At 38.2% G+C, this 25,348-nt stretch overlaps 1 protein-coding gene across 2 annotated transcripts in view; it reads right to left on the minus strand.

The window, feature by feature from the left end:
* The window catches only part of U2SURP (U2 snRNP associated SURP domain containing), a 56,380-nt gene extending 31,232 nt beyond the window's left edge, over nt 1-25,148 (minus strand). For both annotated transcript variants that reach the window (XM_060197555.1, XM_060197554.1), the window contains exons 1-6: nt 24,981-25,148; nt 12,188-12,232; nt 10,375-10,506; nt 7,402-7,500; nt 4,641-4,755; nt 4,065-4,198 (exon numbers count right to left, since the gene is read on the minus strand). In XM_060197555.1, coding sequence (XP_060053538.1) covers nt 4,065-4,198; nt 4,641-4,755; nt 7,402-7,500; nt 10,375-10,506; nt 12,188-12,232; nt 24,981-25,025 — 570 coding nt within the window. In that variant the 5' untranslated portion in view covers nt 25,026-25,148. The remainder of the gene's footprint in view (nt 1-4,064; nt 4,199-4,640; nt 4,756-7,401; nt 7,501-10,374; nt 10,507-12,187; nt 12,233-24,980) is intronic.
* Between the last annotated feature and the right edge of the window lie 200 nt (nt 25,149-25,348).

A 25,348-nucleotide genomic window follows, 5' to 3' on the forward strand; every position in this document is an offset into this window, starting at 1 on the left:
CCCCCAGCTGGAGACTCGAGCCCAAGTCCTCGCTCGCCAATAGTAATTTGTTCACTTTCCTAATAATTCATTGTCCAGCCCCAAGTCACTACTTTTATCCTCCAAAAGCCTACATACAGCGCTTAATCTAGATATTACTAAATGGAAACAAGGGGGGGGGACCTCATTTTACTTTTTGACCAGAGCATTGCTGAGCATGGCTCATAGTGGTTTCAGGTACTGAACCTCAGAATGTTAGGCTTCAAGTGAAGTCTTTTGCACAATCGCCTTGCTATCACCCCTGCCTCAGGGGACAAAGCTAATGACTCTAAGGTTACTAAACCACCATATAAAGAAAGCTACCATGACAAATATCAAAAACATATATTCTTCAAAACATCTTAGGAGGATATGAACTGAGCAATAAAAACTTTAGAATGTCTCTTTTTAAATCACTTTCAAAACTGCTTAAAATCCTTCTCTTAAAAATGCCAAAGTTAGGGAGTTGAGTATGTGATACAGTAGTGAGGCACCTGCTTGCATGTATAAGGCTGATTTCCAAAACCACATGAGGTCAAAATAGACAGAAATAATGTGGTGCTTTGCACTCACTTTTGACTCTTTGCTCTCACTCACTACATACATACAAATTTGAGCTGGAGAGGTAGCGCAGTGGTAAAGCCTGAGTAGATCCTGGATTTAATCTGTAGTAGAAAACTTAAGTCTTTTAGGGGGCAGGTAGTGATGCATCTGACTGAGTGCAGCAGTTTCACATGCAGTAAAGTAGTGCTGCAAGTGTCTATATATCACCTGTCTTTTAATCATATGGTACCAGGACAAGCTCCAAACAACATATAAATATTAACTCAGATCATGCCTGAGTGTGGCTCCAAAGTCTCAGGTTCAATCCCCCACACCCCCACAAGCTAGAGCTGAACAGTGCTCTGGTTAAAAAAAAAAACAAAAACGCAGGGGGCCAGTTGGTGGCTCAGTTGGTTGACCGCACATGTTAAAATGTGCAGGGGGAAAGCTTTGCAAGTGGTGAAACAAGGCTGCAGGTATCTCTGTCATTCTCCCTATCCCCCCACCCCCACCCTGCCTCTCAATGTCTTCTCTATCCAATAAAGATAGTAAAAAATAATAATAATGTAATAATAATTAAAAATAAAAATCGACTCAGAGGAGCTGACATAGTGGCTAGAACTTTGGACTTAAAAGCATGAAGTCCAGATTCAGACTCTAGTATCCCATGTGCTAGAGTGCTGATCTAGTATATCTTCTCTCTCTCCCTCTCTCGTGAATGAATAAATATAGGTTAACTGAAATGGTTCAAGAATCTGAATGTACAAGCTTAAAGCTTTGAGATTCCGAGTAACATGTACAGTGAATCTTTATGACCTGGAACTTGAGCAAAAGTTTCCTAGCTGTAACAAAAGTAGAAAAGAGTAGAAAAGAAAACACTAATGGAACTGAACTTTATCAAAAATATTTAAGATATATTATAAAAAAATGTATAAAGAAAAAGTATAAAGACAACTATGGGATAATTATACTCACAAGTAGAATATAGAGAATTAAAACACATGAACTTGAAAAAATATGCGTACAGTCAACCCATAAACTATGAACTTGGGAGAACTATGGTGGTTACTGTTGGTGGGGAACACAGAACTTTGGTGGTGGGAGCAACGTGGAATTATATCCCTCCTGTTTTATAATCTTGTAAATCACTATTAAGTCACTAATTTAAAATTTTTTAATTTCGAGCAAAAAAAAAAAGTGTGAACACAACCCAAGTACAAGGGAAGACAAATGTAGCTGATAAGAAAATTGACTCCAAAAGGTTGAAATAGACTTGTAACTCAATAAAAAGAGCCCAGAGCTAGGCAGTGGTGCACCGCATGAGTGTATATTTTACCATGCACAAGGACCCTAGGTTTAAGGCCTGGCGTCCTACAATGGGGAAAGGGGAGCTAGCCCAATTAAAATGGGCCACTTATCTGTTTTGCTGCCTGTTTCTACAGATAACAAAAGCATACACAGACCCTCATAACTAGGAAAAAGCAAAAGAAAATGACAACAAGAGTCAACTTCATGCCCACTAAAATAACTAAAATAAAATTTTTAAATAGACAAGTGTTGAAGATGTAGAAAAAACAGAACCATTCTCAACTGTTGATGGACAGTAAATAGCTTATCAGGAAAACAATTTGGAGGGGCCAAGTAGTGGCACACCTGATTGAGCGCACACGGTACCATACACAAGGATCTAGCCTCAAGCCCCCAACCTACGGGGGGAAGCTTCGTGAGCAGTGTCTGCAGGTATCTCTGTATCTAACAAATAAGTAAATAAATAAAATACTGAAAAGAGGACAAAGTAAATAATTGGCAGTTTCCCAAAATGATAAAAAAAAAAATTACACAATAGTTCCACTTCTCAGCACATACAGGGAACTTAAAACATACCCACACAAATGTCTATACATGATTGTTTATAGCAGCATTATTAACTACAGTTTAAAAAAAAAAGTAGAAACAACCCAAGTATCTGCCAAATGCTAAATGAGTATAATTTTATTCAATCACAAAAAGGAATAAAATACTAAGTAAATCACAACATAAAGGAAACTTCAAACATGTTAAGCCATATGGTAGAGGCCAGGTGGTATTACACCCAGTTGAGTGCACAAAAAACTAGATTCAAGACCTCCGCAGGGGGCAAGCTTCACCTGTGGTGAAGATGTGCTGCAGGTGTGTCTATCTCTATATCTCCCTCTTTGTCTTCCCTTGTCCTCTCAATTTCTCTGTGGCCTATCAAATAAAATAACTGTTTAAAAGAAGTTCAAAAATGTTAGGAGGCTGGGCAGTGGTGCACCCAGTTGAGCACACACACTACCCAGTTTCAAACCCTCACTCCCTACCTGTAGGATGGAAGCTTCACAAGCAGTGAAGCAGTGCTACAGGTATTTCTTTTTGTCTCCCTCTCCCTTCTCAAATTCTGTCTCAAACATAACAGGAAATGTTATGTTGAACAAAAATGTTCTGAAATCAGAGATCAATGATCACTGCACAACTGCGCATATACTTTTTAAAAAGCCACTAAATTGGTTACTTTAAAAAAGGTATCATTGGGGGTCGGGCGGTGGCACAGTGGGTTAAGCGCATGTGGCGCAAAGCGCAGGGACCGGAGTAAGGATCCCGGTTCGAGCCCCTGGCTCCCCACCTGCAGGGGAGTCGCTTCACAGGCGGTGAAGCAGGTCTGCAAGTGTCTATCTTTCTCTCCCCTTCTCTGTCTTCCCCTCCTCTCTCCATTTCTCTCTGTCCTATCCAACAACAAATTGTGTCAACAAGGGCAATAATAATAACCACAACAAAGCTACAACAAGGGCAACAAAAGGGGGGGGGGGAATGGCCTCCAGGAGCAGTGGATTCATGGTGCAGGCACCGAGCCCAGCAATAACCCTGGAGGAGGGGGGAAAAAAAAAAAGGTATCATTATGATATATAAGTTCTAGCTGAGAAAAGCTGCTTTGTTTCTAGAGTACCTTTAAAGTCATAAGGAAAACCAGCTTCACTATTCAGTAGCCCCTTTTCTTCATCAAATTCATGCCCAAATGACAAGACTTGTATTTATGTACTATCTCCCATAAAACCCCAGTCAAAAGCAACATTCTAAGACAATATTTAAAGGAATCACTAGTCCTGACAATTCTAAAACTGTTGTAAACAACCTACACATTTTGGAGTACAAATAGCCTTAAAGAAACTGGCACTCCAGACTAAAAATATTTACAAAGACAATCTTATTTTACATTTACATTTAAAGTACAGTCAACTTTGACTTCCAGTATGCTACTAACAAAACCAAATTAATTCCCACTATTCAAAGAGCTTAAAAAGAATATCATCTCCATGCCATACTCTAATTAATTTATTATCTCTCATTTAGGAAGGTTACACATCAGAACCCAGTATCAACCCCCAAAATCAAGAAGGCAATGTTCTACTCCCAGTGGAAGTACTAAAAGTTATCACTGGCAATGTCATCTTTGAATATAGATGGTCACTTACTTAAGTAGGACTTACAGGTTTTTTGGTTTCTATCACAAGAAGAGATGGTGGTCTTTCATTAGATGACTGATTTGGCGGGTTTTTTTGGTCTGCAAATCTTGAAGATGGCTTATAGATTTTTCCTCTTTTTTCATCAGTTTCATGTTCTTCTGAAATTTAAAATTCTACTTTTCAAAACTAATTTCATTATTTGTATTTTTTTACTGATTTTAGATTTTTGAAAATGTAAAATGCATTCAGTGCTATAATCTCTATTAGCAAAATAAGAAATTAAGTTCAAATAGCACACTGCCTTTCTCTACAAACTAATAATTTAATGATTTTATTGTAAGTTATAAAATATATTTGGATTTTTCAAAGCACTCTGCTCTCTTGAAACTTGGAAGATATTTAATTATTTTTTAAAAAATTATCTGGTCCTAATTTTTCACTAATCCACATTTGGCCAGAATTTTTTAAATAAAAAATCACCACTAGAGGGTGCTGATAAAAAGCAAACATGAAATTTAGAAGTAACCAAACTTCATAATTACTGGCAGCTATTCAATCAAGATGTTTGAGTATTCTCATGATCATAATATACACGCTTACCTTTAGCTGCATTAACAACACCTCCACGCACAAATGTTTTCACTTTATTACCATCGCTACCTTCAAAAGCAGCAAGAAATTCTTCATAAATCTCAGCAGCTGCTTTCTCATCCTCCTGAATACACACAAAAATAAAAGCATAGCTTAAGATAAATACACTATCTGATTCTGAGTAGGTATTAGATATTAACATTGAATCTAAGGGAGTTTTGCTCATCTATTAGCAATTTATGGGTCCAGAAAACACGCACACACGCACACACACACACACACACACACACACACACACACACACACACAGTGTTTAGACAATTCGAAGATCAAACTGCATAGTAACAGCACAAAACATATATGTAATTCTGTTCATGTTACAAATTTTCCTAGGCATGATGATTTAATTGCTGACTTTTAGAAACCACTGAAGACAGAAGTTGAAGAGTTAGTAAAGGATAAAGTGTTGGATCCTCAAAGCATCAAGTCCAAAGATCAATCCCTAGCATCACATGGGCCAACATGATGCTCTAGTTCTCTCTCATGAATGAATGAATGAATGAATGAATGAATGAATGTTAAAAGAAAAAAAAAGTTAAAACAGCAGCATGGTTCAGGAGGTGGCATAGTGCTGGATTCTGAAAGATAAGGTTCTGAGTTTGATCCTCAGTATAGAATGTGCCAAAGTGAAGCTGGTACCTTTCTATCCCCACCCCCTTACTAGAAAAGAAATAAATATAAACAACACAAAAAAGTTGAAGCAGCAATATCTCCAGGAGTTGTAAAAACAGCTAAAAAATCTTGACAATGTCAACTATAAATATTTTAAATGTCCCCAAAACATGTACAAAATAGAAAAAGGTCAACAAAACATAGAAAATATGAATATAAAAAATATGAAAATAAATACAATAGTATGTAGAAACCTAGTATTCAAAAATGGAGTATCTCAAGTCAGAAAGAAGTAGATGACTGATTTCAATGAAAAATTCTGGGGTAACTTGATGAGAAAAACACTGTAACTTGTACCACAATGTGTTAATACACTTTACACAGAGCTAAGTTACTTTTCTTCCTCTCTACCTCCCCATCCTCTCTCAATTTCTCTCTGTCCTGGTCAATAAAATAGGAAGAAAAAAGGAAAAAGTGGCCACTGGGGCCAGTAGATTCATAGTGTCAGAACTGAACACCATCGCTACCTTGGTGACAATAAAAAATTTAAAAAATAGGGAGTCGGGCTGTAGTGCAGCGGGCTAAGCGCAGGTGGCGCAAAGCACAAGGACCGGCATAAGGATCCGGGTTCGAACCCCGGATCCCCACCTGCAGGGGAGTCGCTTCACAGGCGGTGAAGCAGGTCTGCAGGTGTCTATCTTTCTATCCTCCTCTCTGTCTTCCCCTCCTCTCTCCATTTCTCTCTGTCCTATCCAACAACGACAACAACAATAATAACTACAATAATAAAACAACAAGGGCAACAAAAGGGAATAAATAAATAAAATAAATGTTAAAAAAAAGAAAAAAAATTTTAAAAATAATAAAATTAAAATTAAATAAAGACTGGTCTAGATATGAATAACTGAGAAGATACTTCACACAAATACATGAGAAGCTGCTATTCAACCTTACTTGCAAGAGAACTATAAATTTCAAACTACAGTGATACCATTTTCTTCAAGGAGACTGAAAAAATTTCTCCTATAACATCCTTTGTTAGAAGGTTATAGGGGAATAATCTCTAATGCACTTGATAGGAATGCAAAATGACCTGAATAACTGACAGCAGCAAGATGAGCTACATTTATGCATTTTTTCCATTCGACCCAGTTAGCAACTCCTGTAAGTATACCAAAGATACTACCAAAAAGTCTTATGCATAATGGCATTATCTGTACTGGCAAAAGACCAAAATACAGAGGCCTCAATAGAATTTTTGTGGAATAAACTATTGCACGTCTACATTTTATTTTTCTCTTATTTGACAGGATGGAGAGAAATCAAGAGGGATGGGGAGTTACAAAGTGAGAGAGACATCTGCAAGCACTGCTTCACTACTGGTAGAGCTTCCCCCTTGCAAGTAAAGGCCAGGGGCTTGAACCCATATCTTCTGCACTCAACTGCATGTGCCACCACCCAGCTCCAATCTACTTTTTTTTTTTAACTCAGTATTTTTTGCAGAACAGAGTAGATAGCATTATGGTTACGCATAGAAACTCTCATGCCTGAGGTTCTGAGATCCCAGGTTCAATGCCCCCACACCACCATAAGCCAGGGCTGAGCAGTGCTATGGATTTCTTTCTTTCTTTCTTTCTTTCTTCCTTTCTTTCTCTCTTTCTCTCTCTTTTCCCCCTTTTAGTGATCTTTAAGATAAAACTGAAAGGGAAAAATGGTAGAGAAAAAAAAAAGCATACGTGTATAGTAAAATAAAGTGTTCATCCAAGAAAGAGCAGTGGGTACAATATATCAGAACACATAATTGAAGGGCAAACGCTAGAAGAAGAATTGCCTACACAAAGATAGGTCACAAAATAAAACTGTTCCATAAAAAAAAGAAAAAAAGAAAGAAAGAAAAAGACAAGACAAGAAAGAAATGGTACAGGGAGTAGGAACATAAGCTGAACCTCTGGAAATACCTTGTTTTACAGACTAGACTTGTAAGTGGAAACTGAAAATACCTGGACGCCAAAAAATCTTTGAAAACCATCTCTACCACCCATAGTTATTACCCCTTATACATATTTCTCTTCAAAGATGACTCAAACACAAACATTACCTTTTTTTTCAATTCTTCTTGTTCCTTCTTACTTAAAGTTCGTTTAGCTGTACTCATTTTTCCAATACTGAATGCTTTGAGCTTATTTTCTACAGGAGGCTATAAAAAGAAACAAATAGCATACCTTTATATATATATATGTATATACATATAATATATTCTTAAATGCTGCCTATAATTTAACTGAGATACTTCAACTAATAACCAAGTCTTCAGGTAAAGTAATTTTTTAAAAATAAATTTTACTATAAATAAGAAAAGGTAGAGTTTCTTCAAAAATAAGGCACCTACGTCAGGCTGACTTAAGTATTCACTGAAGATTGTCAATTGCTAGCTTAAGACCAGTAAACACACACAAGACTTTTTTTAAAGGTAAAACAGAGAAATATCAAGGTTTACAATATACTCAACCTACTTATTCATAGGAAAAAAAGAAATTAAGGGAAAGATGTTTCTGGCCAAAGCAACAGTGAATGAAAATATTTAAATAGGGAGAAAATTATTTTCATGGTTTTATATCAGGAAATCAAATACTACCAGTAAACCCTATTTTAAGTAATATAAATCACATCATTTTCTTTCCTAACTTAATTCCATAAGTCAAACTCATTCTTTATCAATAATACTAATGATGCTAACAGTTTTTCAGATTTCAGAACAAGCAAGCATTAATCAATTAACTGTTAACTGTTGCACAAGGATTACCTTTCTGCCTGCAAGACTCCATTGCACCCAGCAGTCTTTTTCTTTGATGGGGAAAAGGGAAAGAGACACCTACTGCATTGTTCCAACACTGGTAAAGTCACTGCACCATCCCTTCCCCTGCAAATGAGGACTCAGAATTTGATCCTCAGTCCTCCCAGATGCTGATGTGTGTGCCCTACCAGGTGTGCTACCACCTAGACCTTCAATTACTTTGAATATGAGAAAATATTTTAATAAAATCTTCATTTATATAGCATAGAAGCAAATTTCTTCTGAAGGATGGCTTGAATAAATTGGAGGCCTTTAGCTATTCAATCAGCTACTCAAATTGAAAGTTATAAATTCCTTGACTTAGTAATGTTTATTAAATGTAGTAATAAAATACTAATCTGCAGCTGATGATGCAGTTTTCTCTATCATCTACCAAACTGAGAAAGTATCCCATCACAAAATTAGACTTTATCCCATGGTTAAGTCATCTTGTCCTGGAGAAATGCAGAATAGAAAAGCAATATTGCTGTAAATTACTTTAAAGTTAAACTATAAAAAAAAAAAAAAAGTGGGCAGTTTATAACCCAAAAGTCAATAAAGACTTCAGGAATAGATTGAAAGCAAAACTTTTCCTCCAAAACATAAAAAATGCTTAACCATCATTCAGCAATGTTTGTTTCAACATCAAATGTTTAAAGAAAATGGGGTGGGAGAATACTAAGATTACAGACAAATTTAATGTAAAACAATTCTACAGAACAAATTCTTGCTCAAATTTTATTTATAGTCTAAGAACTAAACTTAAACACGTAAAATACTAATGATTAAAGAAAGTGTGGCAAATTTACTCAAAATACAATCACATCATATTTCAAAGTTTCTTGCCAGGAGCTGGGCAGCAATGTAAATGGCTAAGTGAACATATTACCACTCATAACGACCCAGGCTCAAGCCACCAGTCCCACTTGTAGGAAAGGTTTACAAGTAGTGAAGCAGTGCTACAGGTGTCTGTCTCACTCTCCCTCTCTATTCCTTTTCCCTTTCAATTTCTCTTTCTTATCAAACTAATTAAAGAACGTTTCTTGGCCTGGGGAGATAGTACAGTAATTATGAAAAAAAAAAATTAACGCCTAAGTGCTCTACTCTCACTCTGTTTCTTTCTCTGGATCTTACTCTCATTTAAAAAAAATAATAATTAATGGGAGGGGGTCAAACCAGAGCATCACTGTCACATGCAGCGACAGGGCTTAAACTCAAGAACTCATGGTTTAGAGTTCAATACTTTATCCACTGCACCACCTCCTAAGCCACACTAAATTGTCTTCTGAAGTAAATCTCAGCAAAATAAGAATACATTTCTACAAATACATTTATGCTGAGAAATAAAAAACATGAACCACCACCAAGTCTCAGAGTTATGTTACAGTTCTCTCATGTTAATAATTAAATAAACATATTTTAAATGTTATCAATTGACAGTGAGTTGACTGGTGGTTGACAATTTTCTTATTTTCCAAATTAGTGACACATACATACAAATTAGTTGGTGACAGAAACGACTGAAAGAATATAATAGTACTTTGCATTAAAGAAGGTCCCTCTATGTGTTATGTTATTGGCCTGAGCAATGCACTAACTATAATGGACAGCACCTGCTCCTATTTGCTTCCTGAGAGCTAAAAACATTTACATCCTCATGACTAGTGCTTGGCACTAGATTTAGTAAATGCCTAGTATAAAGTCAAGACAATCTATCTGATTATTAGTCATTTTGAGCCACATGCAAAATGTAGCTCAAAGTAAAAAATTAAAAGTAAAAAATTAAGAACCTGAGTTTATATTTAACCCAAATACAAAAAAAAAAAAAAATCCTGTTGAGGAGATAGCATAATGGTTATGCAAAAAGACTTTCATGCCTGAAGCACCAAAGTTCCCAGGTTCAATCACTAGCAGCACCATAAGCCAGAGCTGAACCGAGCTCTGATAAAAACAAAAAAGAATCCTATTTTCAAATAGTACAAGATAAAATAAGTATAAAACTAAAAAATACACAACTACTAAATTTAAAGGCAGATTAAAAAAAAACAGTAACTATCCTTTCTTTATCTCTCTTTTTAAAATTTATTAATGAGAAAGATAGGAGAAGAGACAGAAAGAACCAGACATCATTCTACTACATGTGCTGCAGGATATTGAACTCAGGGCCTCAAGCTTGAGAGTCTAGCGCTTATCCACTGCGCCACCTCCCGGACCTCTCCTTTCTTGATCAACACTTACTTTTGAGACATTCTGATGAGGAGAATCACCAAGATTTTCTCGGGCATTCTCATTCCTATAATTATGCTTTCTTGGGCTCTTAGGTCGTGTTCGACTTGGCACATCATTATCTGAGGGTCCAGATGCATCCATCTTTAAAAAAGTAAACACATTTTTTAAAAATCACATCACCTAATATAATCAATTATTTCATTAGAAAAGTTCCTAAATACAAGAAAAGTTTTCAGTATTTCTAGCTTACACTTGGGAGTTCAAATTTTTCATCAGTTAATTTTCCTTGGAGTACACTGACTTCTTCATGTCCAGGAAATCATTTGGCAAACCCCCTAGTTTAATTAATTTATCAGTTGCTCCTTCACACAAGTGTGTTACTCCATGGGGGGGGGAAAAGTTTTATTTCTCAACTTAATCTCATAAAGTACTCTTCAAGACAAACATGACACAGTAGCAAGCAGGACTGCCTTACACATGTTTCTCTTTTCATTATAGACACAAAGACAAGATTTAATAACTATAGTGCTTCATCAATAACATTAAGGGGAACTAGCATATTCTTCCTGTGCTCAATGAAAGAAGAAAAAATAATTGCTAATGAACTGATGACACCCTGAGCTGTGCTAAGATGCAAGGAAAGGTTATCAATAAATTACATTTGCACCACTAATGCAAAAGAGGCAAATAATGCTTTCACATTGTTAGAAAATAGTTAGGGGGGCCAGGGGTGGTGCACCTGGTTGAGTTCATATATTACAGTGAGCAAGGACACTTTTCAAGCCCCCAGTTCCCACCTGTAGGAGGGAAGTTTCACAAGTGGTGAAGCAGTGCTACAGGTGTCTCATTTTCTTTCTACCTCCCCCTTGCTTCTCCATTTCTCTTTGTCTCTATCTAAAATAGATGAAAATAAGAGAAAAATCAAAAAGAAAAATCAAAAAATCAAAAAGAAAATAAGAGAAAAATCAAAAAGAAAAATCAAAAAGAAACTCTTAAGTTCCCAGAAAAAAATGAGTGACTTCCACGAGTCTGAAAACTATACCTGAACAACTGCTGTAATCAAGGTCTGTTTATTTTTATTGCAGGATTTTTAAAAAAGAAACTGTAAACAAAACAAAAAGTCTATCCCCAGCAACAAAGATATCTTAAGATTTTTTTATTCCCCCTAAGGAGCACTAAGATGTCCTTAGAAAGACTAGATTAGGGAGTCCAGTGGTAGCACAGCGGGTTAAGCGCAGGTGGCACAAAGCACAAGGACCGGCCTAAGGATCCCGGTTCGAGCCCCGGCTCCCCACCTGCAGGGGAGTCGCTTCACAGGCGGTGAAGTAGGTCTGTACATGTCTATCTTTCTCTCCCCCTCTCTGTCTTCTCCTCTCTCCATTTCTCTCTGTCCTATCTAACAATGATGACATCAATAACAATAATTAACTACAACAAAAAAAAACAAGGGCAACAAAAGGGAAAATAAATAAAAATATATATAAAAAAGAAAGACTAGATCAAAGTTATGCTTGCTGGATTGCAGGGACGTGTGCTAAGAATATGTATAATGCTCTCTCATAGTCAGTGTACAAGCATGTACATACATCTGGGTACAAAATTTTGTAAGCATAGTAAAAAATAAATAAATAAAAACAAGGAACTATATATTAAGCTTCTAACACATGGTCTGAATTGGCCCACATAATCATGTGAATGAACCACACAAAAAGAGGATATTAGAAAGGCAAATGAAAAACAGACATAATGTAATATTTATTAAGAAATATTACAAATACAAAGAGAAATTATATTTTAGAATAAGACTGTCTTTTATACTTACATGTGCATCTGAGGATCCAGATGAGTGAGCATCTGAAGATCTGGTCTGAAAGCATTAAAAATGAATGACAATGCTTAAAACATCATAAAATGCCCTACTATGTTAATAAAACAAGTGCTTCTGGAGTCGTAACTCTCAGTGTGTCATAACTTATGTTTTTTGCAGTGACAGAGATGAGCATAAAGAATTTCACAACCCCAGTAAAATTACACACACACACACACACACACATACACACAGTGCCAGAACTCAAACTTGGGCCTTTACTTTTGACAAGGCACACAACCTACCCAGTAAACTATTTTTCAGCCTCTTGCATGACACAGACTTAATCTTTCCAGATCTGTATTAATCTCATCTCTACTAATAAAGCCAAGGACAATCTATGACTTAAATTTTTTTTTTTTTAGATGTAGATAGTAAAAGACCACAGCACCAAAAGCTTCCTTCTATGCATGCACCACCTCCCCCCCAGGCTTGAATTTGGGTGGTGTACATGACCCAAAAAAAAAAACCAAAACACTATCCAAGTGAGCTATTTCATAGATCCAATTCATGACTTTTAAAAAAGACCTTGGACAAAAATATATATGCAAGACAATTCTTTAAAAATTAAGAATGTATTTTTGCCAAAACATGACAAGTGATAGTGAGCTTTTTTTCTTTTTTTGCCTCCAGCTTATTGCTGGGACTCAGCGCCTGCCAGCACTGTGAATCCATGGATAGTGGCAGCCATTTTTTCCATTTTTTTGGATTTGCCAGAGAGAAACAGAGAGATAGATGGGAGAGACAGAGGAGAAAGATAGACCTGCAGGCCTGATTCACCACTTGTGAAATGTCCCCCCTGCAGGTGAGGAGGTAGGGACTGGAACCCAGATAGTTGCACTTAATGCTATGTATGATTAACTGGCTGCGCCACCACCCGGTTCGGTGGGCTATATCTAAGGCTTTTGACATTTTTACTGTAGAATAGATACCCAACTTTCCTAAAAGACTGAAAAAGCTCTTCAAATCATAAGGAACTAAAAAAAAATGTTTTACTTATAAAATGGTAATACAAGACCATAAGATAAGAGGGGTACAACAATGCCACACAATCCCCACCACCAAAACTCTGTATCCAATCCCTTCCCTTGATAGCTTTCCTATTCTTTATCCCTCTGGGAGTATGGACCCAGGATCATTATGGAGTGCAGAAGGTGGGAGGTCTGGCTTCTGTAATTGCTTCCCCCATAAGAAACATTTTACTAATACAACACAGCAAAGAAACCTTCCTTTCTCCAAAAGCAGATCCTAACAGGAAAATCCACACAACTTTGGTGGCAGGTGTGATGAGTTGCATGTACACAAGCATAAAACTATGTATCCCAATCAGATACCAGACAAGCCACTATTTGTAACTTGTTTTAAGGTAGTTATATCATACCAACTCGTTTTACTTGATTGTTACACAAGAGATCAATCTTTTAATAGTGGCTTATGCCAACTTTGTTGCTGATATGTCAAATAAATGTCGACATCAACAATGCTGAACTGTTAAACATCAGATCTTATTATCCTTAACTGGCTGCATTTCAGATCATATATGGCATACAATTTATTTGGCTTTTTACCGTGCATCTAAATAAAGGTAAAGAAGTCAAACTACAAGGTCGTTAAACCAAATAGCACACATGGTATCTTTCTAAAATGCTTATGTGCAAGTTCAGAATTTGTCACTGGGTTGTTTCTATCTTTCAGGGTAGTCCGTAGTGAGATTTTACTGGTTTTCATTTATATTTGTGTGAAGAGTGAAATCAAGAATCTTTTTCTTCCTCCAAGATAAGAGATAGCACCGAAGCTTCCTTCAATTTGGTGGGGACTGAGCTCAAACCTGCTTTGTACACATGGTACAAAAGCATTATCCAAGTGACTTATTTTGAGGATCCTGAGATCACATGCGTCTCACTTGACTAATTCCTATTTCAAGGTTTAATTAAGGTGTACAAAATGTCATTTTAACATTCAAAAGACAAGATTTGCAGTCCAGGTGGTGGTATAGTAGTGTGAGATATAAGAGTATGAGGTCCAGAATTCTTATTTCCAGTGTTGCATGTGCCTAGAATGGTACTGTCCTCTTAGGAAGAAACAAAGGAAGGAGGCAGGGAAGAAGGGAGGAAAGGAAGGGGAGGGGAGTCTGGCAGTTAGTTTTGAATACTATAAAAAAGAAAAAATAGAAAGTTTACGTGGATCCACACAGTATTGCTTTATCTTGTCCAAACATCAGGCTATGAAAAGTTGGTCAGATTTTCATACTGAATCAATGTAATCCTCTGAACTTCATTATACTGACCCTAAGACAAGATCATTCCAAAACAACCTAGTTCCTATCCCCAGTCTATCTAACCTTCTCCCCCCCAACTTTTATCTTGTCTCTTCTCATTACTTTTATCTCCTAATCTTTCTCAAAAGGCATATGATACAGAAGTTATTTAGATATTTGCATTTTATTCTATAAAACACACTGTATAATAGTATGAAATTTAACCCATTAAAAAATCAGAAAATTGGGGGCTGGGTGGTGGCACACCTGGTCGAGTGCACATGTCACAGAGTTCAAAGACCTGGGTTCAAGCCCCTAGTCCCCATCTAAAGGGGGAAAGCTTCACAAATGGATAAGCACTGCTGCAGGTGTCTGTCTCCTCTGTCTCCCCCTTCCTCTCAATTTCTGGCTGTCTCTATCAAATAAATAAAGATTTTTTTAAAAATTTAAAAATCAGAAAATTGGGCTGGGGAAACAGCACATCAGTTTCTTAACACTTTGCTGTCTAAATCTTCTAGACCAACTTCAATTCCTGACACCAGCATAAACCAGAGCTGAACAGTGTTCTGGTGTTGGGGGGAGAAATTGGAAAGGGAGGAAAATTAAAAATCCTCTTAGATATTTTTTTTTCAAGGGCAGAGGAGACAGGATAATGGTTATTCAAAAAGACTCATGCCTAAGGCTCCAAGGTCCCAGGTTCAATACCTAGCACTACCATAAGCCAAAACTGAGCAGTGTTCTTTTCTATTTATCTCATTAAGATAAAATAAGCTAATATTTTTAAAAGTAAGTAAATAGGGGGCCAGGCAGTAGCACATGGAGCTAAGTGCAAGGACCAGGAGGAGTAAGGAACCCGGTTTGAGCCCCACCCTCTTCCCACCTGCTGCTGGTGAAGCAGGTCTGCAGGAATCTATCTTTCCCCCTCTCTCGAATTCTCTGTTCTATCCAATAACAGCAATGGCAACTATAACAAGGGCAACAAAATGGAGAAAATGGCCTCCAGGAGCAGTGGATTCATAGTGCAGGTACTGAGCCCCAGCAATAACCCTGGAGGCAGAAAAAAAAAGTAAATAAATAAATTCTGTCAAAGTTTAAAGGTTATGGACCAGGAAGAGAAGCAAGGATAAAATGTTGGACTCTCAAGCATGAGGTCCCTGAGTTCTAAACTCGCACCACAGGTGCCAATAGCACTACTTTGGTTCTCTTTCCTCCTCCTGATCTACATCTCTCTCCTTAATAAATTTGCTTTATTTTTAATATTTTATTTATTATTGGATAGAGACAAATCGAGACGGGAGAGGGAGATAGAAAGACAAAAAGACACCTGCAGCCTTGCTTCACCGTTTGTGAAGCTTTCCCCTAACCCCCACAGGTGGGGTGCAGGGGCTTGAACCCAGGCCCCTAAGTGTGCACTCAATCAGGTTCACCACCACTCAGCCTCTCATTAATAAATCTGTAAAAAGAAAATTAAAACATTAAAAGATTACTGGCTTCCAACAGCTCAATAATAACCTAACCTACTAGGTAAAAAAAAAAAAAAAATATATATATATATATATATATACACACACACATATATATATCATAATCATAATAGTAAAAAAAATTATAAAATACCTGTAAATCAACTAAGAAAATATATGTAACTTGTGTGAAGAAAGTACAGACTTTTTCAGAACTGTCAGTCAAGTCATCCTTGGGGGTGGGGGGAACTCATCATATTCCTAGATGGGAAAACTCATTAAGACAATGTTGACCATATCAAAATTTAAATATTTAATGTGATTTTGGTTAACAACTTAGAATCCCAAATAAAGTCTTTTGCAGGAGAAAATCAAGGGTCAGCAAAAGTAATTCTAAATTCCACCCAGAACAATAAACACACAAGTGACTAAACAAAGCAGGAACTTTCATCTTCTGTGCCACCATACCAAATCATGTCTAGGAGTTGGAAGTACAGAATGACTTAGGAAGACAGATCTAGTCATTTTAATTAAGCTAAGATGGTACTTGACCTAACTGCAAACCAGACATTTTTCCACAGATACAGAGCTATAACTACATAACATTCAAAAGGGGGCATTTTTAGATTTAAGACCAGTCAGTGATGCAAACAGTAGTTAAGATCTTTAAAGGAAAAACTCAATTCTAAAACTCGTGGTCCTGGTTGGAAGAACTGCAACACTCCTTCAGAAGCCATGCTTCTCAACCCGGAACCAAACCATTATTTACCTTGGTCTTAAGAGTTTTTTTTCTTTTTAACAACAATTTTTTATAATTTTTATTATCTTTATTTATTTATTGGATAGAGACAGCCAGAAATCAAGACGAAAGGGGCTGATATAGACAAGAGAGAGACACCTGCAACCCTGCTTCACCACTCGCAAAGCTTCCCCCCTACAGGTGGGGGACCAGGGACTCGAACCTGGGTCCTTGAGCATTGTAACATGTGCACTCAACCAGGAGCATCACCCAGCCCCTTGTTGTTGTTTTTTTTTTTAACTTTAAAAAAATATATGGTAAGACCTTCTAAAACCTAGAGCATTATTTCTCTTGGAAAAGACCTAAAAGAAATGAAAGGGGGTAATAAGGGAAGTTTTAGACAATAAAGAAGCAGACAAAATAGAAACTTATCTCACAATAGAGAAAACAATACAGGTATGGCGAACACAGAAAAAAAAAAAAGAAAGAAAAAAAATGAGTATTCTGTTGACTAAAGGTAAAAGTGATGTCAACTACACTATGGGTCCTATCTTAGCTGCTGAAAAGGAACACAGACTTACCAATTTATCAAGAAAGAGTCCTACTGCAATACTCGACTTATCAATTTATCAAGAAAGAGTCCTACTGCAATACTCCACCTAGTTAACCAGCCCTCCTTTCTCAATTCTGTTAGGAATGTCTTCTCTCACACTCTAAAGCATCAACTTAATTCTACAGCCATTTAAAAATCTCTCCCTGGTGGGAGTAGACAGCATAATGGTCATGCAAACAGACTATCAGGTCGGAGGCTCCTAAATCCCAGGTTCAATCCCCCGCACCACCAGAAGCCAGAGCTGAACAGTGCTCTGGTGTTTCTGTGTGTTTCGTTCTGCATCTCTCACAAAAATAAAAATTATTGTTAATCCTTTCTTAAATAAAAAAATTAATAAAATAAAATAAAAAATAAAAATTAACAAAAAATTTTTTAATGGAATTGATTTTTTTAAAAAAAATCTCTCCCTGGGAACCAGGCAGTAACGCAGCAGGTTAAGCGCACGTGGTGCCAAGCGCATAAGGATCCCGGTTTGAGCTCCCAGCTCCCCACCTGCAGGGGAGTCGCTTCACAGGCAGTGAAGCAGCTCTGCAGGTGTCTATCTTTCTCTCCCCTTCTGTCTCCCCCTCCTCTCTCCATTTCTCTCTGTCCTATCCAACAACGACATCAATAACAACAATGACTACAACAATAAAATACAACAAGGGCAACAAAAAGGAAAATAAGTAATTTAAAAAAAAATCTCTCCCAAACACAAGTAGAATCTGAACTGGAATTGGTGTACTGCACCCAAGTAAAAGACTCTGGGATGGGTGTGGGGGAGAGTACAGGTCCAAAAAGGATGACAAAGGACCTAGTGGGGGTTGTATTGCTATATGGGAAACTGGAAAATGTTTTGCATGTACAAACTATTGTATTTACTGTCGAATATAAAACATTAATTCCCCAATAAAGAAAAATAAAAAAATTTTAAAAATCTCTCCCTTAGGAAGCATAAAAACATCTTTATTATACTAAGTGGATTATTCTTAATCTTTAACCTTTGTCTCAACATAGCCTTAAACTGTGTTCTGGATATCTCTGCCTGGGTAACTACAGATTCAAACTCAGTATAACTAAAAGTCCTCTCTAACTAGATTCTCTTGACCCTTTTTTTTTAATTAGTGATTTAGTATTGAGTTACAAAATTATGAGATATCAGGAGTATAGTTCCACACTATACCTACCCTCTACCAGAGTCCTGTAACCCCATTCCCTCCAATGAAAACTGCAATAGTTTTCCCAAAGTCACAGATATGGACTAACTACTCTAACTACTATTCTTATGTTTATATATGTTTGCCCATTTTCTAGGATCCTGTCTTCTCAGTCACACTTGTTACTACTTCTGAATATCCTTCTTTTTCTCTCTTCTCCTTCCAGGTCCTGATAGAGTTGGAGTTCAGAGCTCTGTTGACCTTATTTTTGACACTGAGTTTTAACTGTCAATCACTACTAGACAGTAGTAAAAATACTGTCTAGAGAACATTCCAAATTCTAAAACAAGACTTCTGGATTTAGTACTTTGTAACTATAGGCCTAATTCTTCTGACTGTATAGCTGCACCTGCCTCACAGGATTGCTATGAAGGTCAAATAAGGGGCAATACTAGAATAGTGTCTGATACATAATAACTACTCAGGAAGTATTCGCCAGGAGCAATATTATAACAAGATAATCCTTCAACCCATAATCAGCTGAGTCAAATTATGCTTATCTACCTCTAGTATGACCTTTAAAAAAAATTTTTTTAATATTTATTTATTTTCCCTTTTGTTACCCTTGTTGCTTTATTGTTGTAATTGAGTCGTTGTAGTCAGATAGGGCAGAGAGAAATGGAGAGAGGAGGGGAAGACAGGAAGGGGGAGAGAAGGATAGACATCTGCAGACCTGCTTCACTGCCTGTGAAGCAACTCCCCTGCAGGTGGGGACCTGGGGGCTCAAACCAGGATCCTTAAGCCGGTCCTTGTGCTTTGCACCACATGCGTTTAACCCACTGCACTACTGCCCCACTCCCCTCTATATGACTCTTCTATAGTAACATTTTTCCTTTCCAAATATGCCATCTTGACAGCCAAGAAAGTGGTCCACTGGTAGGTACAGTGCAGGACATGCATGTGCAGGTTCAATTCCTGCAAATCAGTGCAAATACCAGAGGGTGCTATCTCATAAAACGTATCTTTAAAAAGAAGAAAAGTGGGTGGGGAGGGGTACCCAGAGAGTGAGGGACCAAGACTTTAGTTGATGGTGGATATGGTATGCAGACAGTTATGGGGAGATAAGAAACAATAACTTTCTGATAATTATTTCTTCCCCAATAAAGTGGGAGAGGGGACCACAAAGATTCCATAATGGTTCATATTCTCCCTTTATTCAACCATGTACTACTACGTGACCATTTTGCTCACACTAAGCTTGCATTAACAATATAAAGAAAATTATCTGCTATTAAGAGCCTAAGAAAAACAAGTAAAACAATATGGCTATGCCATAAAAGCACAGGAGACACTCAAGTTTAGTGAGTTAGGAGGGGAAAGAACATGCATGGAGGGGAGATGTTAGAAAAAGACCTCCCGGGGGGAATCGGAGGTGAAACTTCTTTTTAATTTTTATTTATTACTCGATAGAACAGAGAGAAATTGAGAGGGAAGCTGGAGAAAGAGACACACATGCAACTGCTTAACCAACAGTGAAGCTTCCCCTGCACACCACCTAGCCCCAGGTAAGAATTTAAGCAATACTCATCTCAGCAGCACTCAAATGATACTCAGACTGATCCTCCTCACTTCAAATTCCTTCCTAAACTGTGCCTTAAAGGATTTTCCTGCCTCAATTATTCACAGTTCGCTACTTTCACTCCATAGAACTCAAAAAACCCCATTTAATAAAACACACCTGTCTCAGTTCCTCTTATTCCCTATGCCAAGTGTCCTATACACCAACTAAACCAGACTAAATAACATTTCTCAGCATTTTAGTTTTCCTCATCTTTTTGTTTTTACACTCCTATCTCTACCCTTCAAAATCCTGTTCATTGTTCAAAAGGAATCAGATTTCCCTGTGATCTTGAAACCTTCCCTCTCCCTCTAGTTAACAGCTGTCCCTATCTAAACTTGCAAACACTTGAGAGCTCTGCTCAGTACTATTGTGTACGAACTCTTCTTCCACAAGATACACTGGGTATAACTTTAATGTGTTCTTCAAAGTCAAGCAAGAGAGCTGGCAAGTGACAGACTCAACATATCTGTTGACTTAAGCTAATGGAATAAATACACACCAAACAAAACGATGCATCAACATACGTTGATTTCCACTCAATAACAAATAGTAGTTACCTAATATTTAAATATTTACTTTATTTATTTATTCCCTTTTGTTGCCCTTGTTTTATTGTTGTAGTTATTATTGTTGTTGTCGTTGTTGGATAGGACAGAGAGAAATGGAGAGAGGAAGGGAAGACAGAGAGGAGGAGAGAAAGACAGACACCTGCAGACCTGCTTCACCGCCTGTGAAGCGACTCCCCTGCAGGTGGGGATCCGGGGTTCGAACCCGGATCCTTATGCCGGTCCTTGTGCTTTGCGCCACCTGCGCTTAACCCGCTGCGCTACAGCCCGACTCCCAGTAGTTACCTAATAAACAACTTAAACAAACAAACAAAAAAAAAACCTAGCAAACTATAAAGAACATAATTTTTCAAGGTTTGCATTTTATTTAAAGTTTTTCATCATATTTAAATCTTATGTTATCTTCTGATAACTTTCTCTCCCTCTCCCTCTCCCTCTCCCCCTCTCCTATTATTGGCAGTATGGTATCTAAAGATCACAACCCTGCTATGGATCCTTTTTCATTACTTCTTAGATGTGAAATGCTTTGTTAATCAACAGTCTATAAAAGTGTTCACGACTCAATTCATCACTGGGTGTCCAAGGAAGCCAGTAGTATTTTGTATTTTATTCGTAAATTTATTTCTTTGTATTTTATTTGATAGGACAGAGATATTCTCATACTACTCTACTCTAATCATATGATTAGAACTCAAAGACAATTTTTGACAATATGATAAAAAATAAGCACTCTCACAGAGTGAAAAAACAGGGCACAGAAGTTTATCATATTTTTTTTTAGAAGTTTATCATATTAGTACTATTACCAACAAGGAAATGGAAGGAAGGGGAAGATAACCACTATGTCCTCACTTTGATGAACAGACAGTTCTCTTAAGATCAAAAGAATTTTTATAAATTCCTAAGGAACTATTTGTAACAAATTTAAAGCAGTTAAGATTCTCAAAGCTACAACATGGAACCAACACTTCTTCTAAGCAATATTTTAATTTGGTGATAAGCAGGAATAAACACATAAGAAAAACTTAGCAAATTTCTAGAAAATTTATTTTATATTTGCTCATCAGGCCTTAAAACAAAAAGTATGGAAAAATCATACCAAATATATGGTGATATGGACAGTCTCTTCATTAGAGACACATACAATGTACTAGTTATTTGATAATACATACATGAGATTCAATTTTTTAAACTTTAATAGGACAGAGAGAAAATGAGAGAAAGGGGACATAAAGAGGGCAAGAGAGATAGAAAGACGTGAACACCTCTTGTGAAGCTTTCCCCCTGCAGGTGGGAAGCAGGGGCATGAACCCAGGTCCTTGTACATGGTAATGTACACTTAACCAGGTGCACCACCACCCAGCACCACCAGATTCAATTTTAAATCCGGAAGGAAGTGTTGAGGCTAATTTAATCTTTTAGAATTAAGACACGTTGAATTAGTTTGTTATTTTCAATAACAAAAATCCTTTGTATTGTATGTCTTAAAATTAGCGCTTTTCTCAAGATCAATAAATATGATCAACAAGCATCCCTTCCATGTCAGTAGGATTTTAACTACCACTATGCAAGAAAAAAAAGAATCTGTTCAACCCTCTCAGTATTACAGAATACAAACCACTTATCTACTCCCCCAGAGAATGGAAAAATCTGAGACCAAAGGCTAGAAATTCTAATTCTATAGTATTAGCCAAAATGATCTTTAGAACTCATCAATAAATTCTGGAACTGTGGAGAAACAAAAAATAGTATCTGGGCAGTCAGTATGATAATTGATGATTTAAGATTTTAAATCTACAGATTAGAATTTATCCTAACATTTCCAAATCGTGTGTGTGTGTGTATCCCATAGCTATCAATTGTTTAAGTGCACACATTGCCATGCACAAGAACCAGGGTTACACACACACACACACACACACACACACCTGCAGGGGGGACACTCATAAGCAGAGAAACAGGTCTGCAGGTATCTATCTCCCCCTCTCCTCTCAGTATCTCTGTCCTATCAAATAAAATACAAAAAAGGGCAATCAACTGATAATCTTAAACTACATAAACCAAATAGTTTCACTATTGGAAGATCTGATAATTTGTACAGAGAACAGGCACAAACAACCAGAAGTACACTTACCACTTACTATATATCTTTTTTCCCCCTCTAGAGTTATTACTAGGGCTCAGCGCTAACCCTACAAATTCACCACATCCAGATGTCATTTTTCCTTTTTTTTCCTTTTATTTTATTTGACAGAACAAAGAGAAATTGGGGAAGATAGCATAATGATTATGCAAAGAGACTTTCATGCCTGAGGCTCCAAGGTCTCAGGTACAATTACCCACACTACCATAAGCTACAGCTGAGCCGTGCTCTGGTAAAATTAAATTAGAATGTTTTTTAAAAGTGATATTAAATAAGAGAGAGAAGGGGCCAGATGGTGGTGTACCTGGTTGAGTGCACATGTTACAATGTGCAAGGACCCAGGTTTGAACCCCGGTCCCCACCTGCAGGGAGAAAGCTTCACAAGTGGTGAAGCAGTGCTGCAGGTATCTCTCTCCCTCTCTATTTCCACACTTCCTCTCAATTTCTGGCTGTCTCAATCCAACAAATACACGAAGACAGTAAAAAGAGAGAGAGAAAAAAAATGAAAGGAGAGGGGGAGATAGAAAGGGAGAGAAAGACAGACACCTGCAGACCTGTTTCACCACTCCTGAGGAGACCCCGATGTGGGGGGGGGGGGGAACGGGACCGAACCTGGGTCCCTGTGCATAATGATATGTGCACTTAACTGAATGGTCACTGCCATGCCCCCTCCTGTATATGTATATTCAATGTATCTAAGAACTCAGCTAGGAAATACTTAAAATATCGCTTTGAGGAAAAGGGGGAACAAAAATTGTCTAAGACTATGTCTGAATTATGTGAATGTAGCTAACTTTAGTAATAGTTCCCTAATAATTACTAAGTGGGGTTGGTTCTGTAATGAGTAGTTGAGAGTGGGCAGTGAGGTTACTTTTCACCTCCTAAAGGAAAAAAAAATGTGCTGAGGAGAGAAAAATGACAAAACCTAAATGTAAAGTCATCAAAACTGGTCCTCTACCATGGATTTTATATACGGTCAGTTCTAACTAATAGGGGATATCGTTTCACAGATGATATAAAAATTAACAGGAGCTGAGGAAAGGGGGATACCTCGACGTGTTAAAGCACAGGACTTGCAAGCCTGAGATCATAGGTTTAAACCCCAGCACTGCCACAAAGAGCTGAACATTGCTTTGTTGTCTCTTATTAAAAAAAAAAAAAAATAAAGAAACTGAGAATTCAAGATGTTATTATGTTTCTCACACCTGTAAATCCAAGGATAGGTCCCTGACAACACACACTTGTTAACTGAACACTCCAAAATGTAAGAACAGTCCCTAGACCCTTTTGTTTCGCAACTTCCTGCATCAGCAGCCCAAAGCTTGACTATTCCGAGCAGCACCTACTAGAATGAGTTAGAGTCGACTAACTCAAAAACCCACCCCCAGCCCCCAAAATCAAGATAAACCGCTCGAGTTGGCTAAACTTACTTATCACAGTTCACAGCTTTCACAATAGGTGCACAGGGCTCCCTGAAACTCAAAAAGCAATTTACTAACCTTCGGTTGCCTCCAAGACTGCGAAACACACTACTTGGGAGTGCCAAAGAGACCCTGAGCCTTTAATAATGCGCCCTCGCTGGGAGCGCTGCCTAGAGACTTCCTCCCGAGTGATGTAAGACCACGTGTCGGATGGACCTTGGCGCCGCAGCCCCGCAAGCAGAGACGCTCCCGCCTCTGCACTTCCCCACCTCGGGTCGGACACCATCCGGCCTCCCCTCAACCACTTGAGGCTGCTGAGGTTATTTATACCCGGCAGAGCATCTGGGATACTGAAGGAGGCCGGGAGCCTGTGGGATTCAAAACCACAAGAAAGACAACACGGACAGCCATTGAAGCACCGGGAAGGGCTTCCCGCCTCTCCCAGAGACCGTCCGGCAGCCTCTGAGCCCAACAAGCCGAGAGACCAGGGTGTGTGTCCACGGCTTCTGCGGTCGATCTGAACGCGTGATTTAACTCCAAACCCCGGCGCGGACCCGGCGGCTCAGCCACCTTCCCTAGGTCCGCCAGGCTCGAGCCAAATCCAGGCTGGAACTAAAGGGAAAGAACAGGCCTCTCAACCTGCGCACCACGGTGCATCGGCGCCCCGACCTGCGGTCGCCCCCAGAAAGCGAACTCTCTCTCCAACCGCTTCCCGCCAGACAGAATCGGCTGGAGGCCCCAGACTCTTCTGACTGACTCAATGACTTACAAAGTCCTTTAAGAAATTACCTTTGAACTGGCCTTCTGAGATCCGCCTGGCGTTTTATCCGCCATCTTGAGTGTTGCCCCTCCTTCAGCAGCAGCAGCACGGGCAAGTCGAGCGCCGAAATAGCGGATCCCAGCAGAGCCCGCCAGAGGAGTCTGTGAGGCTGAGGAATCGAATGCCGAGATCGGGAGTTCAAGCGGAAACGCGCCATGAGACTTCCGGTGCCAGTTACTTTCCCAGCTCCGCCCTTTGCGCTGCTCCTGCGGCTGAAGAATCTTAACTGCAGCTCTGAGCTCCCGGGGAACAAAGACACTTTTCGTGCCGCCCCAGGAACTGATATCCTCAATGGAAACGCAATGTTGCCGTCTCCTCCGGATTACTTTACGCATTT

This window comes from Erinaceus europaeus, chromosome 9 (genome assembly GCF_950295315.1).
Source record: "Erinaceus europaeus chromosome 9, mEriEur2.1, whole genome shotgun sequence".
NCBI classification, from domain to species: domain Eukaryota; kingdom Metazoa; phylum Chordata; class Mammalia; order Eulipotyphla; family Erinaceidae; genus Erinaceus; species Erinaceus europaeus.